Source organism: Ischnura elegans, chromosome 6, assembly GCF_921293095.1.
Source record: "Ischnura elegans chromosome 6, ioIscEleg1.1, whole genome shotgun sequence".
NCBI classification, from domain to species: domain Eukaryota; kingdom Metazoa; phylum Arthropoda; class Insecta; order Odonata; family Coenagrionidae; genus Ischnura; species Ischnura elegans.
Genome location: NC_060251.1, coordinates 91,727,852 through 91,745,070, shown reverse-complemented (window position 1 = coordinate 91,745,070; position 17,219 = coordinate 91,727,852). Strand labels below are relative to the sequence as shown.

The following is a 17,219-nucleotide window of genomic DNA, read 5'->3' as shown; positions in this document are numbered from 1 at the left end:
AATATTACATTATAGTATTATAATTTCATTTTGTATTTTATACCGAGGCAGTTAATCGAGTTCAAAAAAAGAATTATCACTTCTGTAATGTCGTGTCCCATATTTCTTTCGGCACACTAAATTCGCGTTTAGAAAGGCAATTTTAACCTTTGGTCATTATTTCACACTAATCTTCCTTCACATTAAAATCATATTTAAAAAATGAATCATCGTTATTGTACGTGGTGTGCACAGTAGTAATTCATACTTTATTGTCATCATCATTCAGTCTTCACATTGGAATCCGAGGTGATAGTTATTATTATTATTATTAAAATATTTAGTTACAAGTCGACCATGAAGTCGGGTGGTAACATAGATTTAGGTAGTGCATTAAGACACAATAATATACATAACCCAAAATACAAAGTAGAAAACAAATTTTAAAAAGCCCTCAAAATACCATTTTTCACACTCACAATACATGTCCTCAAAGCACCAAATTTTTCACCAAATATTTCACACAATGAATGTCCACATAGCACCAAATCTTCATCTTATGATCTCGTGATTTCAGTGCGATGGGGTGAAAACACTGATAGAGAAGTGAAAATTCATGTCTTTCAAAAAAAATTCCAGTGCACGAGAGGACAATGCGAAATGATGATACGAAAGTGGAAATTCTTACAATCATCTCGAGGACTGGAAAGTGCAAAACGATTAAAAGGAATTAATGAAAAATCTTGTTAGAAACAAGATTCTTGTGCGCAGTAGGGAAGTATACTAAAGTTTGATACTGAAGTGAAAATTCTTGTTATAAACGTGATTTCAGGACGCACGAAGGAAATGCAAAATGATGATACAGAAGCGATCTATTTTTTGTTAAATCTTGATTTTAGTGCACAGAAAGAAGTATGCGTAATGCGTACGTACGTATACGTAATGTATGCGTACGTAAGTATGCGTAATGCGTACGTACTTCCTATACGTACGCTGTACGTACGTATAGGAAGAATAAAGCTGAAACATAAGACAAAAATGAATATTCTTGTTAAAAATTCGATTTTTGTGCAAAGGAAGATGAATGCAAAATGAAAATACAGAATGAATTTTCTTTTGTTATGGGATCGATGTATTTGCGGAAGTAGAAAAATGCAGAATGCAAATAAAGAAGGTAAAATTTCTGATATAAACTCATTTGAATGCGAAAGCAAATAAAATGCTAAATGTCAATACTTATTATTTCGAATTTTTCTCTCTGTGCATTGAAATTGAGAATATAACAATTTTCACTTAAATGTCCTGGCAAAAATTTCCACTTCTATACTCTCATTATGCATTTTTTTCATTCACTCTAATATCCAGTTTGAGAAATAATTCGCTTTTATTATTTATAATTGTTATTTCAAATTTGTCTTCCGTCATATTGGAATATTTCAAATTTATAACAGGAATATTAACTTCTGCATAACAATTTTGCATTTTTTTACTTGAGCACTGAAGTTGAGTTTATGAATGGTATTTTCACTTTTGTATCATCATTTCTCATTTTCCTACCTGCGTACCAAAATGTAGTTTATTACAAGATTTTTCACTTCTGCAGCGCAACAAAATCTATTTTTAAACAAGAATTATCACTAATGTAAGTTATATCGCATATTTATGACTACACATTAAAATCGAGTTTATTACAAGAATGTTTGCTTTTGTATTATAACTCCGCATTTAACTATACCCACAAAAAATCTATTTTACAACAAGAACAAATTCTTAAGATAATCCGGCCAGGTTCTTGACGAGTGTTTTTGTGCTTGTGTGTTTTCTATTCATCAATGGAATATGTGAAATTTTGTGACAAAAATATAATATTAAGTCTGGGTTGCAGAGATGATTGACTTAGTTCTTTACTACGTACCAAAGTGTAACAATAACTATTAGTGCTGCTAGTTTTGTATTAAAAAAAAATATTTGTTTTTGTCAATGCCGGTATGAAGTAATCTTACGGTCATTTACAACAATAAAGACAATTACGTTTTTGACTAGAATCTGCATATCCGGATACATATTAGTGGACGAAACTCCGCTTTTCATTGCTTTATTTGTGTGTTGTTCATGAGAAGAATGACTATTATATTTCGAAGTAGTGTGAATGCTTAATTTTAGGATGCAATTAAAATCTCGACGAGTCGCTATTGCGACTGATCTTTTCCTTGACTCATTCCGAATTTTTAATTCCAGTTTTGTTTGAAGAGGATTACATTCCTAGGGCTGGTTAAAACGGAAAAATACATCAACACCGAACTTTTGTCGTGGCCCAGTGCTTATACTGCTGTCTGCTCCTGTGTACTTGAAGTTTCAACATCTTTGGCCGAATATTTACTTGTGGTACGTATTCGAGCTTAGTAACTAATTGTAAAATATGGAAATATATAATTAATTAGGTTTTTCTGAAATGGCTTCAGTGATTATCAAAGAGGACGGTACCATTCATGCCTAATTATTGAGAGTTATTAAAAAAATATGGCTATGGATAACTAGGAGTTTTTGATTTATTCTTCGTACACCATTTCAATTTCAATGCGTTATTGTCAGTGTCTATATTATTCATGTACATTTCTCTAGAACTTATTGTTTTACTTTTATATTTACTTTTATTAATCCTGTGCGTTTAATTGTGCTTTTATAAATCTTATAAAAATAGTGATTATTAAGAGTGGAGTGGAAGCTTATTGTTAATGTGTAGATATAACTTATTCAAGACCTGATGCGGTATTGTGTGAAAATAATACGGTTTTAATGATATCTTGGAGATATCATGATTTCTGTTGCAATAAAAACTTCTTTAAATGCATTTCTTAGTGATATGTTGCGATAAACCTAGGATATTGTACTCCTAAATCCATTTATGGTGTTTATCCTAAGCCGTAGGGGGACTTTCTGCCATTTCCTTTTGCGTTGATTCTATATTCTAGTGATTAGTAATGTTTACCATTGGAATAAATTAATAAATTTGATTTGCATTATCACTTGCATGTTGCTGCTGCTGTTCAAGCAGGTTCCAAGGGTGTCATGTGGCGAGGGAGCAACATAGGAAGAACTAGTGCACGATGCTAAAATTACTGATTGGGCAAGTTCTACATTTTACACGAAATACCCTGACATTGAACGTTCAACTACCCTTTCTCACCAGTATGTATGAATAGGGTACCACATTGCCATTTATTTGTTTCTTAAGGGTTGAGGTTAGTGTCTGTAGCTTTGAATATATTTGTTGAAGGTAATTCATTAGAGTTCCTACAGGAAAATGGTGCACTGCAAAGTAAAAGCCAAACACCTCATAATGAAAGTGGCATATAAATATTAGACGCATTGGTTCTCTTTGAGTTCGAACTTAACTTTAATTGTAGCATAAGCTTTACTTTTTTTATACATCACTGATTGGCTGAATTTTTATCATTTTAAGATTGGCGTCATTCTTTTCCAAAGATTTCATCGATAAACATGCAGAAGATAATTCATATTTAAATGTAATTTTTGGGTTTCTTGTTTAGTTCTCGTATTTGTTGTATAGAACACCAAAGAATCATTTTGTCTTCAGTAGAATACATTATAAGGGCCTACTATACTGTATGGTTGAAGTACAACAGAGTGTTTTAAGCATGCTGTAGAGTTGTAATTCTTACTTTCAATTTTCTACTTCAGCATATGGTTAAAATAATTTTGCAATAGGTCATTGCAACATGGTTGAATCTTTTAATCAATGATATTGTAAACCACATACTATGAAGCCACTGCTTTTTATCCTTCAGTCAAGTTTTAAAGTTCCAGTTACGAAGTACCCCCTTATTTTTGCAGAGGAAATTAGTATGTATGAAATGTTATTATGTTCATGAAATTAACTAGGAATATGCTTTGGGAAGGATAGAATGGCCTGGGGTGGCACCCCCCCTCCCCCCATCAGACAACGAATCAGTCCAAGAAAATTTTTGAAGAATAACATTCCTGGAAATACATTTGAAATCATTTTGGCACTAAAGATTTAACTTTTAGTCGATGCAGTTCAATATATAAAATAATTATAAATAATTTTTTTATTTCTCTGAGGCTTTGGGGAGGGATCTTTCCCTTCCTCCCCCCGTAGTTATGCCACTGAGTAACAGTGTTGTGGAATGTTAATGTCATATTATTCCTTTTTATAATTTTGTATGCTGACAGGAAGATTGCCATCTTGGTAATAGAATTAATTTCCCGAAAGTTGTCTGCCAATTGAAATTTAATTTATTAATTTCCTATTGCTCAAACCATGAAATATGATATAGAAACTTAAGTGATTGCAAGTTTAATAAACATTAACACATTATAGAACTTTATCATGACTGTTGATTGTGAGAATTTGATGTATCACTGAGATGCTGTTCATTAAAATTACTTGTGAATTAATGCTTTTGGTTTAGTTAACGAAATTTTATTTATATTTTTAATTACAGGTTCATATACTCGAGTAGTCAATGTCATTGGTGGTAAAGGAACATAGCAACATTGAGAAGAATGCAAGATGTGTGGCAGCTGTCATCACCTATTCATCATTCTCTCCAACTAATTTGAATCCATTTTAATAGAAATGTTACATCTTGTGCACTTAACATTTATTTTTTATTTTGCATTATGTAAATAATCTTAGTTTCAATGGAATTGTTAAATCATTCTGGAAATCTTAAAATGTAACATTTGTGGTGTGTGTACATTATAGACTTTGGAAAAATGTGATTTTTTTCTTTTATATACCTCCTTTGATGATATCTTTTATGATCTGCAACTCTCGTGAAAAGTACATAAACTGCATGACAGCTTGTGACTTATTTAGTTTTTCTTGTCTAATTTTGAGGTAGGATAATATTTCCGATTTTTCGGCACTAAGAATTGACCAGACTTGTCCTTAAATTCCTCGTATAATATCCATTGCGCTGTTTTCATGGAAGTTAACTCAGATAGTACATGCGAAATCTCTTCCGATCTGAAGATAACAATTCTCTCTCAGCTGATATTGTACTTTTCAAAATCTGAAATTATTCCTTTGACGAGAACAAAACGCTATATAGTAGCCCTGGGAGCAGTAATTGTACTTTTGGAAACAATTTACCCTGTTTCAGACATAAATATGAGAGTTTCATATCTAGAAAAACATCCTGTGAAAAGAATCAAAACTTAACTGAAGCGCGAATATTTGTTATTTTTCACGATTTAAAATTTACAAATTGATAGTAAAGTGTTCCTAGTACCTCAAGACTGAATATAATATAATTACCGAAAATGCGACCGGAATCGCGTATTTATGAAAAAACTGGCATTATATCACTTTCCCCCATAAGACTCGGAAGAACTAAAATGGCGGACGTCTCAATTCCCATAGTGGAAGTGTATGGAACGACTCGACCCTATGAGGGAGTAGTGTAGAGAACTGCCATCCAGAGGACTCTGCGCAACGCCGAACCGCCGAACTGTGAAGGCCCCCGTGCCCCCGTACCAAGGGGGCGACATACCCATAAGGATAATGCGTATAGGTTTTGATACACCAGTGCCATCTATGCCAGTGGTCTAATGCTGCCGCGAAGTTTGAATGCACATCTCGGCGCGTGTTTCAATTTTTTTTACGCGTCACGATAGAGCGTGCTATTCAGGCCTAATAATGATACTGCAATAGGGAAATTGCATACTTTTTATAAACAGTATGCTGATATACTACAGTAAACACTTGGTACAGCAATATACTTTTTTCCGCTTAAAATTCAGTTTATACCCTAGAAAATGACTCCCAAAAGTCGCCCGAGTTTCGCGGGCTAAAAAATACCGCCCCCACTAATCTTTGGCTGTGACGTCATAGTTCAGTACGAGTCCAAGATCCAAGCCCAGTAACTGCAGGTTTGGAAGAGCCACGTTGCGTTTAAAGGAGAACATGGGTGAAATAAGGAAAAATTACAAGTGGTGCATTATTTCTCTGTGCAATAACACCCCAGAAAAAAATTTTCGTCTGCATTCCCACGGAGGAAATTAGAAGAAAAGCCTCGATGCATGCCGTCTGTCGGGATGAGCGTTACGGAAAAATAAGAGTATAATAAACGGAATGATAAACCCGTGTGCTATGTGAGCGAAGATAACTTTAATATAAATAATATTTCCATATTTCATTCACTGAATAACTTGAAACTGAGATTTTTCGATAATTCGGCCGCCGTAGAATAAAAACTCAACTTCCGAACAAAAATCGAGATAGGTGTTTATCGATGGTTACGATGGACTCAAATTATTAAGGCACTTGTTCAATTTCAGTTACGGAAGGACATAGAAAATTCCATGATGTTTAAAATCAAGGGAGGAAATATGAAAATATAGAGCAACGTTGATCCTCATGCATTCGAGTGCCAGCCAAGAAGACAGCGTTTTCTTCTACTGTCGGCGTCAAAATGATGCGCCGCTGTACTTTGCAAATTTATATCCTGGCTTCACTACATGCTATAATAATGAACTATACGTCATTTTAAAGGAAATTTATCCTAAATTCTGATTTATTTTATTACAAAAAAATTGAAAAATGTAGACACGGTCAGTGCAATAAATGACTCCGCGCACCGAAAAATTAGCCGTTTTGTCAACTTCATGAACTTTGCAACTCAACCTAAGGAAAACTACTACGTATACAGCATTCATCTTCCACATTAATTTACACTCATCAGTGCGGATTAATAAAATGGCTTTTGGGTATTTTTCGAACTTATATTTTGTTATAAATTAATGAAAATATTTAAACATTATCTTGTCCCATAGTTTACCCCGAAAAATAAAGAAAGTTGTAGATGGAAAAAGAATGGAATCCAGAGGTGGTCACAAAAAATGAATCGCAGCATTCTTTGATTTTATTCTACGCCGTTGCTTGCTTTTCAAAAAAAAGTTGAGTCACAAGAGGAATATACCTCTTGTGACTCAACTTTTTTTTTAACATATGTTCCGCGGCCTTTGATTTGGAAACTATGGAGATAAGAATGGACATGTGTGGATCAGCAATTTCCATTTAGTTGGTTGTCAGGATAAACCAAGGATCCATTTAAAGGTTGTCAGGCCATCGTATAAAGATAGGACTGATGTGCACCACAGGGGAAATGGTGTGTTTGAGGGAAAGTCAAACCCAAAGTTGCCCAAAGAATGTGCAGTTCTATGTTGCTCTTTCCCCAGTTAAAACCAAATAGAAATTGGATTGGGATGATATTTTCACCACGGGTTCCAGTGATAGTGAGAGTGCAGGTGATCACGGTCATCGTCGAAAGTCATCCCTCTAGGATTTCCGATACGGAATTTTTAAGTGACAACCGATTGCAATGACGATGAGCTCGCCTTTAGAGAAGGTTTCAGATATATCGTGAGAAAAGCTCCCAAAATGTATTAAAGACTCTGTTTGGAAAACATGCACATTTTAATGCTAATTTAGGAAGTATTTCATTTCAAAAGTAACTTATGAACACCTGAAGACGTTGTATTTATTATATTGATCGAAGTGCGATTGACCGATTCTTTCTGCAGAATAGGAAGTGGCTTCGGGGTTTTTAGTCACAAGATGGTAGATTGTGTTGGAAGTTCGTCTATATTATCGCTACTAAATTGAAAAATTAATAGTCTGGCCTCCTCAGAGCTTCCTGTCGCCCTCCAGACAAGGTATTTTTAAGTTGAAAGTATCATCGACAGCTTCGAGGTGGAAATAAGTTCACCATAAGACTCTACCGGACTGCCAAAAGAATACACATTTCACATGAGTATACGCTTTCGCCAATATTATACGCAAGTCTCACTTTGTTATGAACTATAAAACATTACAGATGCTCATCAGCTATCTTTCCATTTCTCGGCATCGACTTTCCGAGCCGACGAAGTCTACAGTTTCACTAAAATACCCTGTTATCGTGATGGAATCAGTAACAGGAAGCTTGCTAGGATCAGCCTAAGAATATAACCATATGCCTTCATCTTTACGCAATCTATCGCTTTCAATGGATGAGAAATAGATCAAATAATAGCCCTGAAGTCACAATGAACAACTGCGATACGTCTGCACTTCAATAAATGAATCATAACCACGCCGTCGCATGTATAAGTATGCAACCTCTACTATGGCCGTGCCGCCGTCTCTCCTCGTACTGAACTATGACGTCACTTTTCTACCAGCCAATCATCGGGCGTTTTCGCTTCTCACTTGCATTTGAAAATTCTCGTGAACTTTGATGCATTAAATAACGTAAACCACGTCATAAAATAATAAAAAAACTTTCACCGAGGTATATAAACATATATTTTTATATAATTTTGGGGCTATTGATTAAATCTGAAATATATGCAAGTTCCCTATTGCGAGAAACTTAAAAGCAGTGAATGTAGGAAAATCTTCCTGAAGAACTTCCCCAGGTTACTAAAGCAGTAACCATAATACAAGATTAATGTACAAAGTCAACTGGCGATCTGGTGGTTGGTAAGAATAATGATCTCGGAAACTTACTTCAGTGGACATTAGTATTTATTGATGATACAATAACTGGCAAAAGAAATACAACAATAACAATAGGGTTGTTCACCATATTTTTTTTATTAAAGAAATTGTAAGATCGTGCTTCAGAAGGAGCAATGACAGTTATATTACGCTACTTTCTTAATTGTACATGTTTAGAGAAGGCTTTAAACAGTGACAAATTTTACGTTACGCCAAAAAGCCCTACTTCCATCTTGAATTGATGTGTGACGTCACAAGCCTGTAGATGCCCTACTGCAGTGTTTGAAGTGGCTCAGCAGGGTTATTCCACTTTTTTTTAAAAGATCTCCAGCGTCTGCCGCTAGACCAATGTTTAAAGAAAATCCAAATTTATCCTTTAATAAGAGTAATAATAAGCAAAATTACCCTTACTAGTACATATTTATTGCTCATCATATCACAAATAGCACTACAACTCACACATTTCACGAGCTGTCTTTTTGATACGTATAATCAGTATATTTCAAATCAACTGATTCATTAAAAAACTTGGCTCACAACAAATATAAAACACAATTATGTAACACTAATAAAACATGACAATCGGTTTTCCAATCACTCTGCACACACAAAAGAATTTGCACTCCTTGAAGTTCGAAAGGATTCTCCACACCTCACTTACCACTCATCACTAACGACTTAGAATCAGTTTATGTTATTTTACATTGACATTACGAAGACAATGAAATGAATAGGCTGAAACAAATTATTAAACTAGCTAAACCAGTTATTGTAAAATCAAAAAACTTCGAATTTCACTTTCGCTATTACCGTAACCAAAATATGACCAAAACAAACAACAGCGCAACGAATTTCGTGAAATGTAAACACTGACGAATGCTCCAAATGAATTGGCATTAGGTAATAAAATCAAACAGAACTTGGAGGCGAACAAACGAATGAAAATTAATATACGTTCGATGTATCCTCTAAGTACAACTAGCTCAAATATGAAACATATCCTTCGCAATAGTTAGATACCTTAGATCGAAATATATAGGGTTGATTGAACCAGCATGGAAATAATAAATAATTTCGTCGAAGATGTTACATTCACAAATCACTTCACTTGTCGCTTCACTCTTTACTTCATCGTCTATATGCAATCAATTCACTCAGGGGTACATTAAGGGCACAAATTTTGTTCACTTGCACTAGCGGCAAAATGAAAGTTCACTGCACGTAGGTAGTTTCCTTGCAAATGCAGCTATACAAAACTTTCAATTCCTGTCAACAATTACACTACATACGTCGCCTTGATCCATCCGGAAGCTTCATGCACAACAAAGGCCATTTCAAAATAAGGAATAACCTTGGCAAATGTCCAGTCGGCATGCAGAGTGCTCAGCTTGGCATCGAGCGATCGAGGGTACAGGCCAGCCGTACAGGCTTGTTTCGTCATTACCTCTATTTCAAGATGGCCGACCGTTTTTGGCGGCGTTTAAAATTGTTCGAATTTTGATTGCTAATAATTCCATCATTACTTTTTCAACGCATCTGTCATTCATCCCAATCAAAATTAAATTACATCAGAAGCGATATACATTCGTTTTTTTAGACCGTTCTGATAGGCTTGAACAACCCTATTTCAATATGACATACTAGAGATGAAATCTGAGAAAGTTAACCATTCTACAAGCACATGAGATGCACAAGCAACAAATATCAATGACAACATGAGATGAGCAGCCTTTGCGTAATAGGAGAAAGATTCCATTACTTAAGTAAACACTCCACAGTTATAGACAAAGAGGGTGACCCAATTTTCCTTGAGGTAGATGTATCTTGCAATAGCTCTGGTACAGGGAAAACAATGCCAATCCTGAAACCATAGACCATAACAATACTTCACTAGAAATAAGCATGCAAGTTTGGATATCATTTCATGGAAGATAATTATTTAATTATGAAAGGAGGACATTATTTCGTAGGAAGTTGTTCATGATGAGTGCCCATTAAGATATGCAACATATCTTGGCAGAGGAGTCTTAAAATGAAAGGTTCTTATAAGTTAATAGCAATCACTTATACGAAAGAAAGTATTCCAAAAGTAGAAAACGAGAAAAGTGAAGAATATTTTATACCAATGTAGTAGAAATTAAGTTCTTACTTCAAAATGAAAGAGATTAAAGTTTTAAGAAATGTAAACATCGTAGAACACTTAATGAATAATGCTCAATTAATGACAATTAAACAGTTGAAAGGACAGAGTTGAAATAGCAAATTACATACATAACCAACAAAATGATTAGCATTAAACAAACGAAAGCATAGCACTAGCGATAAATGAGTAGTTTGAACACTAGAAAAACTGCAAGTACAATGAAAAACATATTGAAATATAAGGAATACAAGACACCATAAAATTTTGAAAACATGAGAAAAGGTTAGCTAATCACAGGTTGAAATCAAAATGGAATAATGAAGGAAACAGATTTACTCACATTTTCATCACCAAATACATTTCATACCCATGCAATTTTGCAATAACCAAGATCATTGAGACTCGTATCCTTCATCGAGCACATTCCAAAATCGTAAGGGACACTATAAGCAATAAAAAAAGTCTACAGTTAACACTAATGACTATCAATAAGCCTCAATATCACGTTTGTTTACATCGAGATTCAATATGGCAGCCCCCAGTTCATTACTGCACAGAAAAACAGGCTACACCAGCGCCTCTATGTTGGGTAGGCCGTTGGACCACTGGGGCTCCGGAAAAATCGAATCGAAAGAGGTTTTCTATACGATATATCGCAGTTCTGTCGCCCCCTTGCCCGTACTGCCATTTGATTTCGGAACGGTTTGGCAGCACCGGCAGTACTGACAGTGAATCTCGGAACGCGCTCGGTATCGGGGCCGGTGGTTAACTGTGTGTCGTGACAAGTGTATTGTGCTGAATAATTTAAGAGGTATGTAATAAGTCATCTCACGTGTTTATGGTTGTAGTGAATTGGTTAACTCTCATGCCCTTTATTTTGTGTGTATTAGGTAGAAACACTCCCTTAGAATTGGGGCGTAAACCGGTACATCATGGACACGGCCAAAACGCCGATGTCAACTTTGAATGAGTATATGCTGAGAAAGGGATTTACTCCTCAGTATGAGCTCATTACGGATAGTGCTGGACACGATACTTTCTTTCAGTACGTCGTGACAGCAGGAAATGTCCGAGGTATGGGCGATAATCCATTGCTTATGAAGTACTCAAACTTTTCGTTGCTATTAAAACTTGTTCTGTTTTAGAGACGGGAAGTGGACGTTCCAAGAAAGAGGCGAAGCATAATGCTGCCTTAAAGGCTTTGGAAACATTGGCCAATTCTGATAAATTAGTTCGTGCGCAGCTTCTGGTTACAAGTGGCGTTACCACAAAAGTGTAAGTGCGTTTTTTCCAACTTTTGGTTTCATTATTGTGAACATTTTTCCTTTGGTATCCGGTCCTTTTAGTGGGGATTCCACTTGCAAGAGAAAGCCATTTTTAATTTTTTTTGTCATTACGACCTCTCTCATGCAAGCGTGATTAACCAAAGAATTCAAGTGCCATGTGGGTGAATATCACTGGGAGGTAATATTTTATCGGATGATTTCTCTGTTAGTTACCATTTCTGCCGGTTTTTATGTCGTGGAAACTGCTCAAAAATTACTTAATGTGTTGTCAATGTACCGAGGTGCTGAAGGAACTGGATGATGTAATATTGGACTAAATGTAGTTATATGTGATTGACCCCTTACCTACTGTACCTCTATTTTCTATTTGTACAACGTTTCTATAGTTTTTAGGTTATTCCGTTATGAGTATCATAACATGCCATCGAATGGAACTCAATATCTTAGGCCTTGAGTAAGCATTTTTCATATTTTCATGAAAATGTGAAACAGTGTAGAATTTCTGTCAGCATTCTGTTCATATTTTAGTTTTTGATGCCATAAATCCATAAATTGCTGATCTTACCTTTAATTTTAATTCCTTCGGCAATTTTTAGATTTATGACAGAAAGCTAGAAGACTCCCAAGCATTAATGGAGAGGTATGCTTCGAGTTGAAAATTCTCTAAACACTTCGTAATATGGCACTGTTTCTCCTGCTTAGCTTTGGATGTGGTTGATGACGAGTGGCTCAAATCACTAGAATCTGATAACCAAGGTGCAAATAAGGGTGCCAGTGCAGGAAAGGTGAGTTGAGGATCAATCCGCCTGCACTCTGATTGGAGGTGAAGGGAATGAAAGGTTTGTCCTTTTTGTGATTCCCTCGGTGACTTACACTCTTCAAGTGTCCCGAGTCCTGTATCTCTAAGGAAGGGAGAGGGGGTAGAAAAAGGAAGGTAAATGGAAAGGAAACACCTCAAGCTGTTGACTCACTAGCTGTCTCGACTTCTGCAACCTTTGTGGTTCTCTCCGCGGTGCCTTAAGTCCCGTACTGTAACCAAAACGCAAATCATCATCACACAGATAATATACCCCAGCCAATGCCACTGGAGGAGCAGTGTGGTGCAGAGGAATGCCAAACAACTCTTTTCAATACCTTGCCTACATACTGTGCACCATTATCAGATATCATTACTTCCGGACATCCACACTCATTAATAACGTGAGTGCAACAATATTAAGCCACATGCTGACTATTGACGGAATGCTGGTATTGCTATCGACCACCAAATGCAATAGGATGGTTTCCTATTTTTTTTATTGCCTAAATTAAAAGATGTACTATAGCGTGAAATAAGTACTCCAGGAGTTTTTCACGCTTTATGATTTTTTAATCTATTTTTCGCGTTTAAATGAAAAGTGAAAATTTTCAAGCATGCGAAAACGCAACATCTAATTTTGAATGCTGGGAAAAATCCATGTGACATCATTCTGATTCTGGCTGCCACCTTGGTGCAAGGCTATGAGCACTGCTACGATGCAGGCTGCTAGCAGGTAGCAGAGTAACCTGCTAGCAGATAGCGCTTGGATTAATAAGGATTATTAATACCTTATCAAACAAAGGAAACTTTCCCACCATAGGCAGTTTTAATAGTTGATTGTTAAGACATGTTTCCATGAGCTCTGTGGCTCATGCACGCATAGGTAATCTCAGACAATGTAAAACTCCTATCTACTCGTGTAGATACTAGGCCACTGTGACGTCACGTGGAGTGGATTGGCATGGGCGCCAATCTGGCCTTTTTCAAATGAGGTTAAAAATGACCATTGACATTCGTCTAAACTGGGATTTCTAAAACCAAATAATTTGTATATTATGAAGACACTAATCGTGGGTAACGAATCACAATCACTACTAGAGGTGGGTTAAACTGTTCATTTTTATGAACCGTTCACTTTGATCCTGTTCAGTAAAAAGAACAGTTCAAAATATCGGTTCATAGTGAACAGGTAGGGTCATTCGGTAGAAAATATTGTTTATCATGCGTTTAGAGTACATGAAAGCTTAGTGTGGTGTGCGATTAATAGGTTATTACAAGCTTGCCAAAGTTTGCAGATACAAACAAGTAATTTGATGTAATTTGGAGCCAAATATGTGTTTCCCACTATCATCAGTTGAGAACTCTTAAGCGACGCAGGGTAAAATATAGATTAAACCAGTTAAAAGTAAATATCTGTACGACCAACCTAAGAAAAACATAAATAGTGGATACAATGTACACATTTTATATTGTCATCATATACTCTTTTTTAGTTATAGACTTAGTTTTTGGCGCCTACGATGAAATTTTTTAACCTTTTCCCTACCGTACACGTATATATACGTGTGGACGTTTCCTGACCCGGGAGACCACGGGCGTATATATACGTGTGAGATTTTCCCGGTCAAGAAAACGAAACCCGTATATATACGTTTTCGAGCTCTCCCCCTTTCAGGACTGTCGTGGGTTTAGGTCGCATTTGTCTCGGGACCCAACGCTTCGGGGTTTAGGATTAACCCTCCGAATCCGGGAGCAGGTACCCGGACCCTTCGTCTTTTATAACCTCTCTCAGCGGTAAGGGACAGCGGTCATACAATTGTTTATAGAGTCAATTTTCGAAATAAATATTTGTTCATTTCTCAAGAAATATAAACTAAGAATTGAATTGTTTGTCTTTTGAGCAGCGTTTACAATTTTTAAACGTAATTCTACGACAAATATTAACTTATCTCGAGTTATGTATAAACATCAACATGGAAATTGTTGCTGCGTTAAATGCTTTGATAATGGCCTTAGAACTTCGTTTAAAATTTGACAATGCTCAGATAAAAATGAGGAATTATATTCAATGCCTGTAATTTACGTGCAAGCAACAATTATCCATTTGCTAAATACATATAAGCAATACATAAGTTGACCGCGAACCAATGCCGCAGGTATGGTCGTAAACCCGGAAAGGAGGGAGCACAACTACTCTTGGAGTCCGAGATAATACGGAGTCCCACCGTGGAGGGGTCGAAAAAGGTTCAGCGAGACCCTTCTTAACGAATGCCCTCCAAAAATGCTCCGTACCACGAGAAAGAAGAGTCTCTTGGGGAGCAGTACAGCAGTCAAGCTAAGACGAAAACTCCGCGGTCTCGAAAGGGTTAAGTGCGATGTGATGTGAAATGTGGATGCATCTCCAAAAATATTGTTTAAAACGCGATTCATGAACTTAAGAAACGATTAAACTCCTAGTTAGATGATGCACCTGAAAAAACAAAGTCCAAAGACTTTAATTGTTTCTTAAGTTCATGAATCGCGTTGTAAACAACATTTTTGGAGATGCATCCACATTGCACAATACAGCGCACTTAAAAAATTAAAATTTCATCGTAGGCGCCAAAAACTAAGTCCAAATATCAACTTGGTAAAGGGACCGAAAAAAATGTTTCACAATCATGTGTTCAATCGTTTCCTAAGTTCATGAATCGCGTTTTAAACAATATTTTTGGAGATGCATCCACAGATCCACAAATGTTCAAAATACGAAAGCAAAATGAACGCGATATCCCAACTGAACGCCCCGAGGAAACTAATATTTGATCTAATATTTCGAACGGTTCTAAAGAACTGATATTTTCAATATCAGTTCAAATATTAGTTATTTCGAACGGTTCGAAAGAACTAATATTTTAAATATCAGTTCAAATATTAGTTATTTCGAACGGTTCGAAAGAACTAATATTTTAAATATCAGTTCAAATATTAGTTAGAACGAACGGTTCAGTGGCTATCGGAGGGGAATAGTAGAGAAAGAAGGGGAGGGGCTCGGTCGTCTACGACGCACTTCGGCGGCCTTGGATGGCCTCCCTCGTAACCGCCATCTGTTGTACCCACAACGTACTTGCTCGAGTAAGCTGCAGTTCAAAATGCCTCTTGATGATCATACCTACTGTACCGAGTACGCCGCAATTGTGCAGTGCCAACATGAACAGTGAACAGGGTGTTTTAGAGAACGGTTCATTTTCGAACTGGTTCATTTCAGTGAACAGTTCGTTTTGGCAGTTCGGTTCTTTTTGACCCATCTCTAATCACTACCTTTCGATTTCTTTGATGAAGGAAACTACCCTATTTTCAACAAACATCAGAATGTGCGAAAAATCCACAGGGAAAAAATCATTCGCCTTGACCGGGATTCGAACCCGGATCCCTCGATTTCCGGCCGAGTGCTTTAGCCAGTTAAGCTACCGAGGCGTCATTCTTCCCTGTGGAAATTTGTGGACTATACTGGACATGGTGGTATGGACTGCCGAGCATATTATGCGACGAGCAGTCCAAATCGTGCGCATGGCGCCACAGCCGGAGAGTAAAGTCCGAACTTTGAACACATAGAGGTGTTCTCTCTTGACGAATTTAAGTATACCGGGACTAGCCACGGTGATAACTTTACGGGAGTCACCCGCAATGCACAATTGTGTGAAAAATCCACAGGGAAAAAATCATTCGCCTTGACCGGGATTCGAACCCGGATCCCTCGATTTCCGGCCGAGTGCTTTAGCCAGTTAAGCTACCGAGTCCATGTCCGCTACCATGTCCAGTATAGTCCACAAATTTCCACAGGGAAGAATGACGCCTCGGTAGCTTAACTGGCTAAAGCACTCGGCCGGAAATCGAGGGATCCGGGTTCGAATCCCGGTCAAGGCGAATGATTTTTTCCCTGTGGATTTTTCGCACAGTTGTGCATTGCGGGTGACTCCCGTAAAGTTATCACCGTGGCTAGTCCCGGTATACTTAAAAACATCAGAATGTAATGGGATCCCTGCCTAGACCTGGGCATGGGGCTGATGATATCCATGGACTCTACTGTCCAATGTTTAATCATCTTCTGTGATTCCATCAAACCGGCCAGATCACTATGTTCTGACAGCTTTTACATTCCCACACGTAACGACTCATGTCATGCCTAAACCCGGGCCAGAAATAAAATTTTTGAATATTTTTCAATGTTTTGAAAATTCCATAAGTCTTCTGCTGAAATGATTAATCTGTAAGTAACTGCTTTCTATTTTCTAAAGGCATTTTTCAATTTTCTAAAAGCCTCATCTTGTTCTCTCCCTCTTCCCCCCCCCCCCCTCTAGATGGGTGCCAGGCTTTTCTTTCTCAGCAAATCAGTCAAGAGGCCATGGCAGCAAAACGGGGAACAAATTGCCGTTGTAGCTTCCCACCCCCAACCGTTTATATAAAAAATTTCCAGTGAAATTTCTCAAAACTGGATTCATC

At 36.9% G+C, this 17,219-nt stretch overlaps 1 protein-coding gene across 1 annotated transcript in view; it reads left to right on the top strand.

Moving 5' to 3' along the window:
- Window positions 1-11,569: 11,569 nt before the first annotated feature.
- LOC124161167 (RISC-loading complex subunit tarbp2-like) overlaps window positions 11,570-17,219 on the top strand; it is a 52,127-nt gene continuing 46,477 nt past the window's right edge. Inside the window, exons 1-2 of the mRNA XM_046537397.1 lie at window positions 11,570-11,726; window positions 11,798-11,927. Of these exons, the coding sequence (XP_046393353.1) occupies window positions 11,585-11,726; window positions 11,798-11,927 (272 nt within the window). The 5' untranslated portion in view covers window positions 11,570-11,584. The remainder of the gene's footprint in view (window positions 11,727-11,797; window positions 11,928-17,219) is intronic.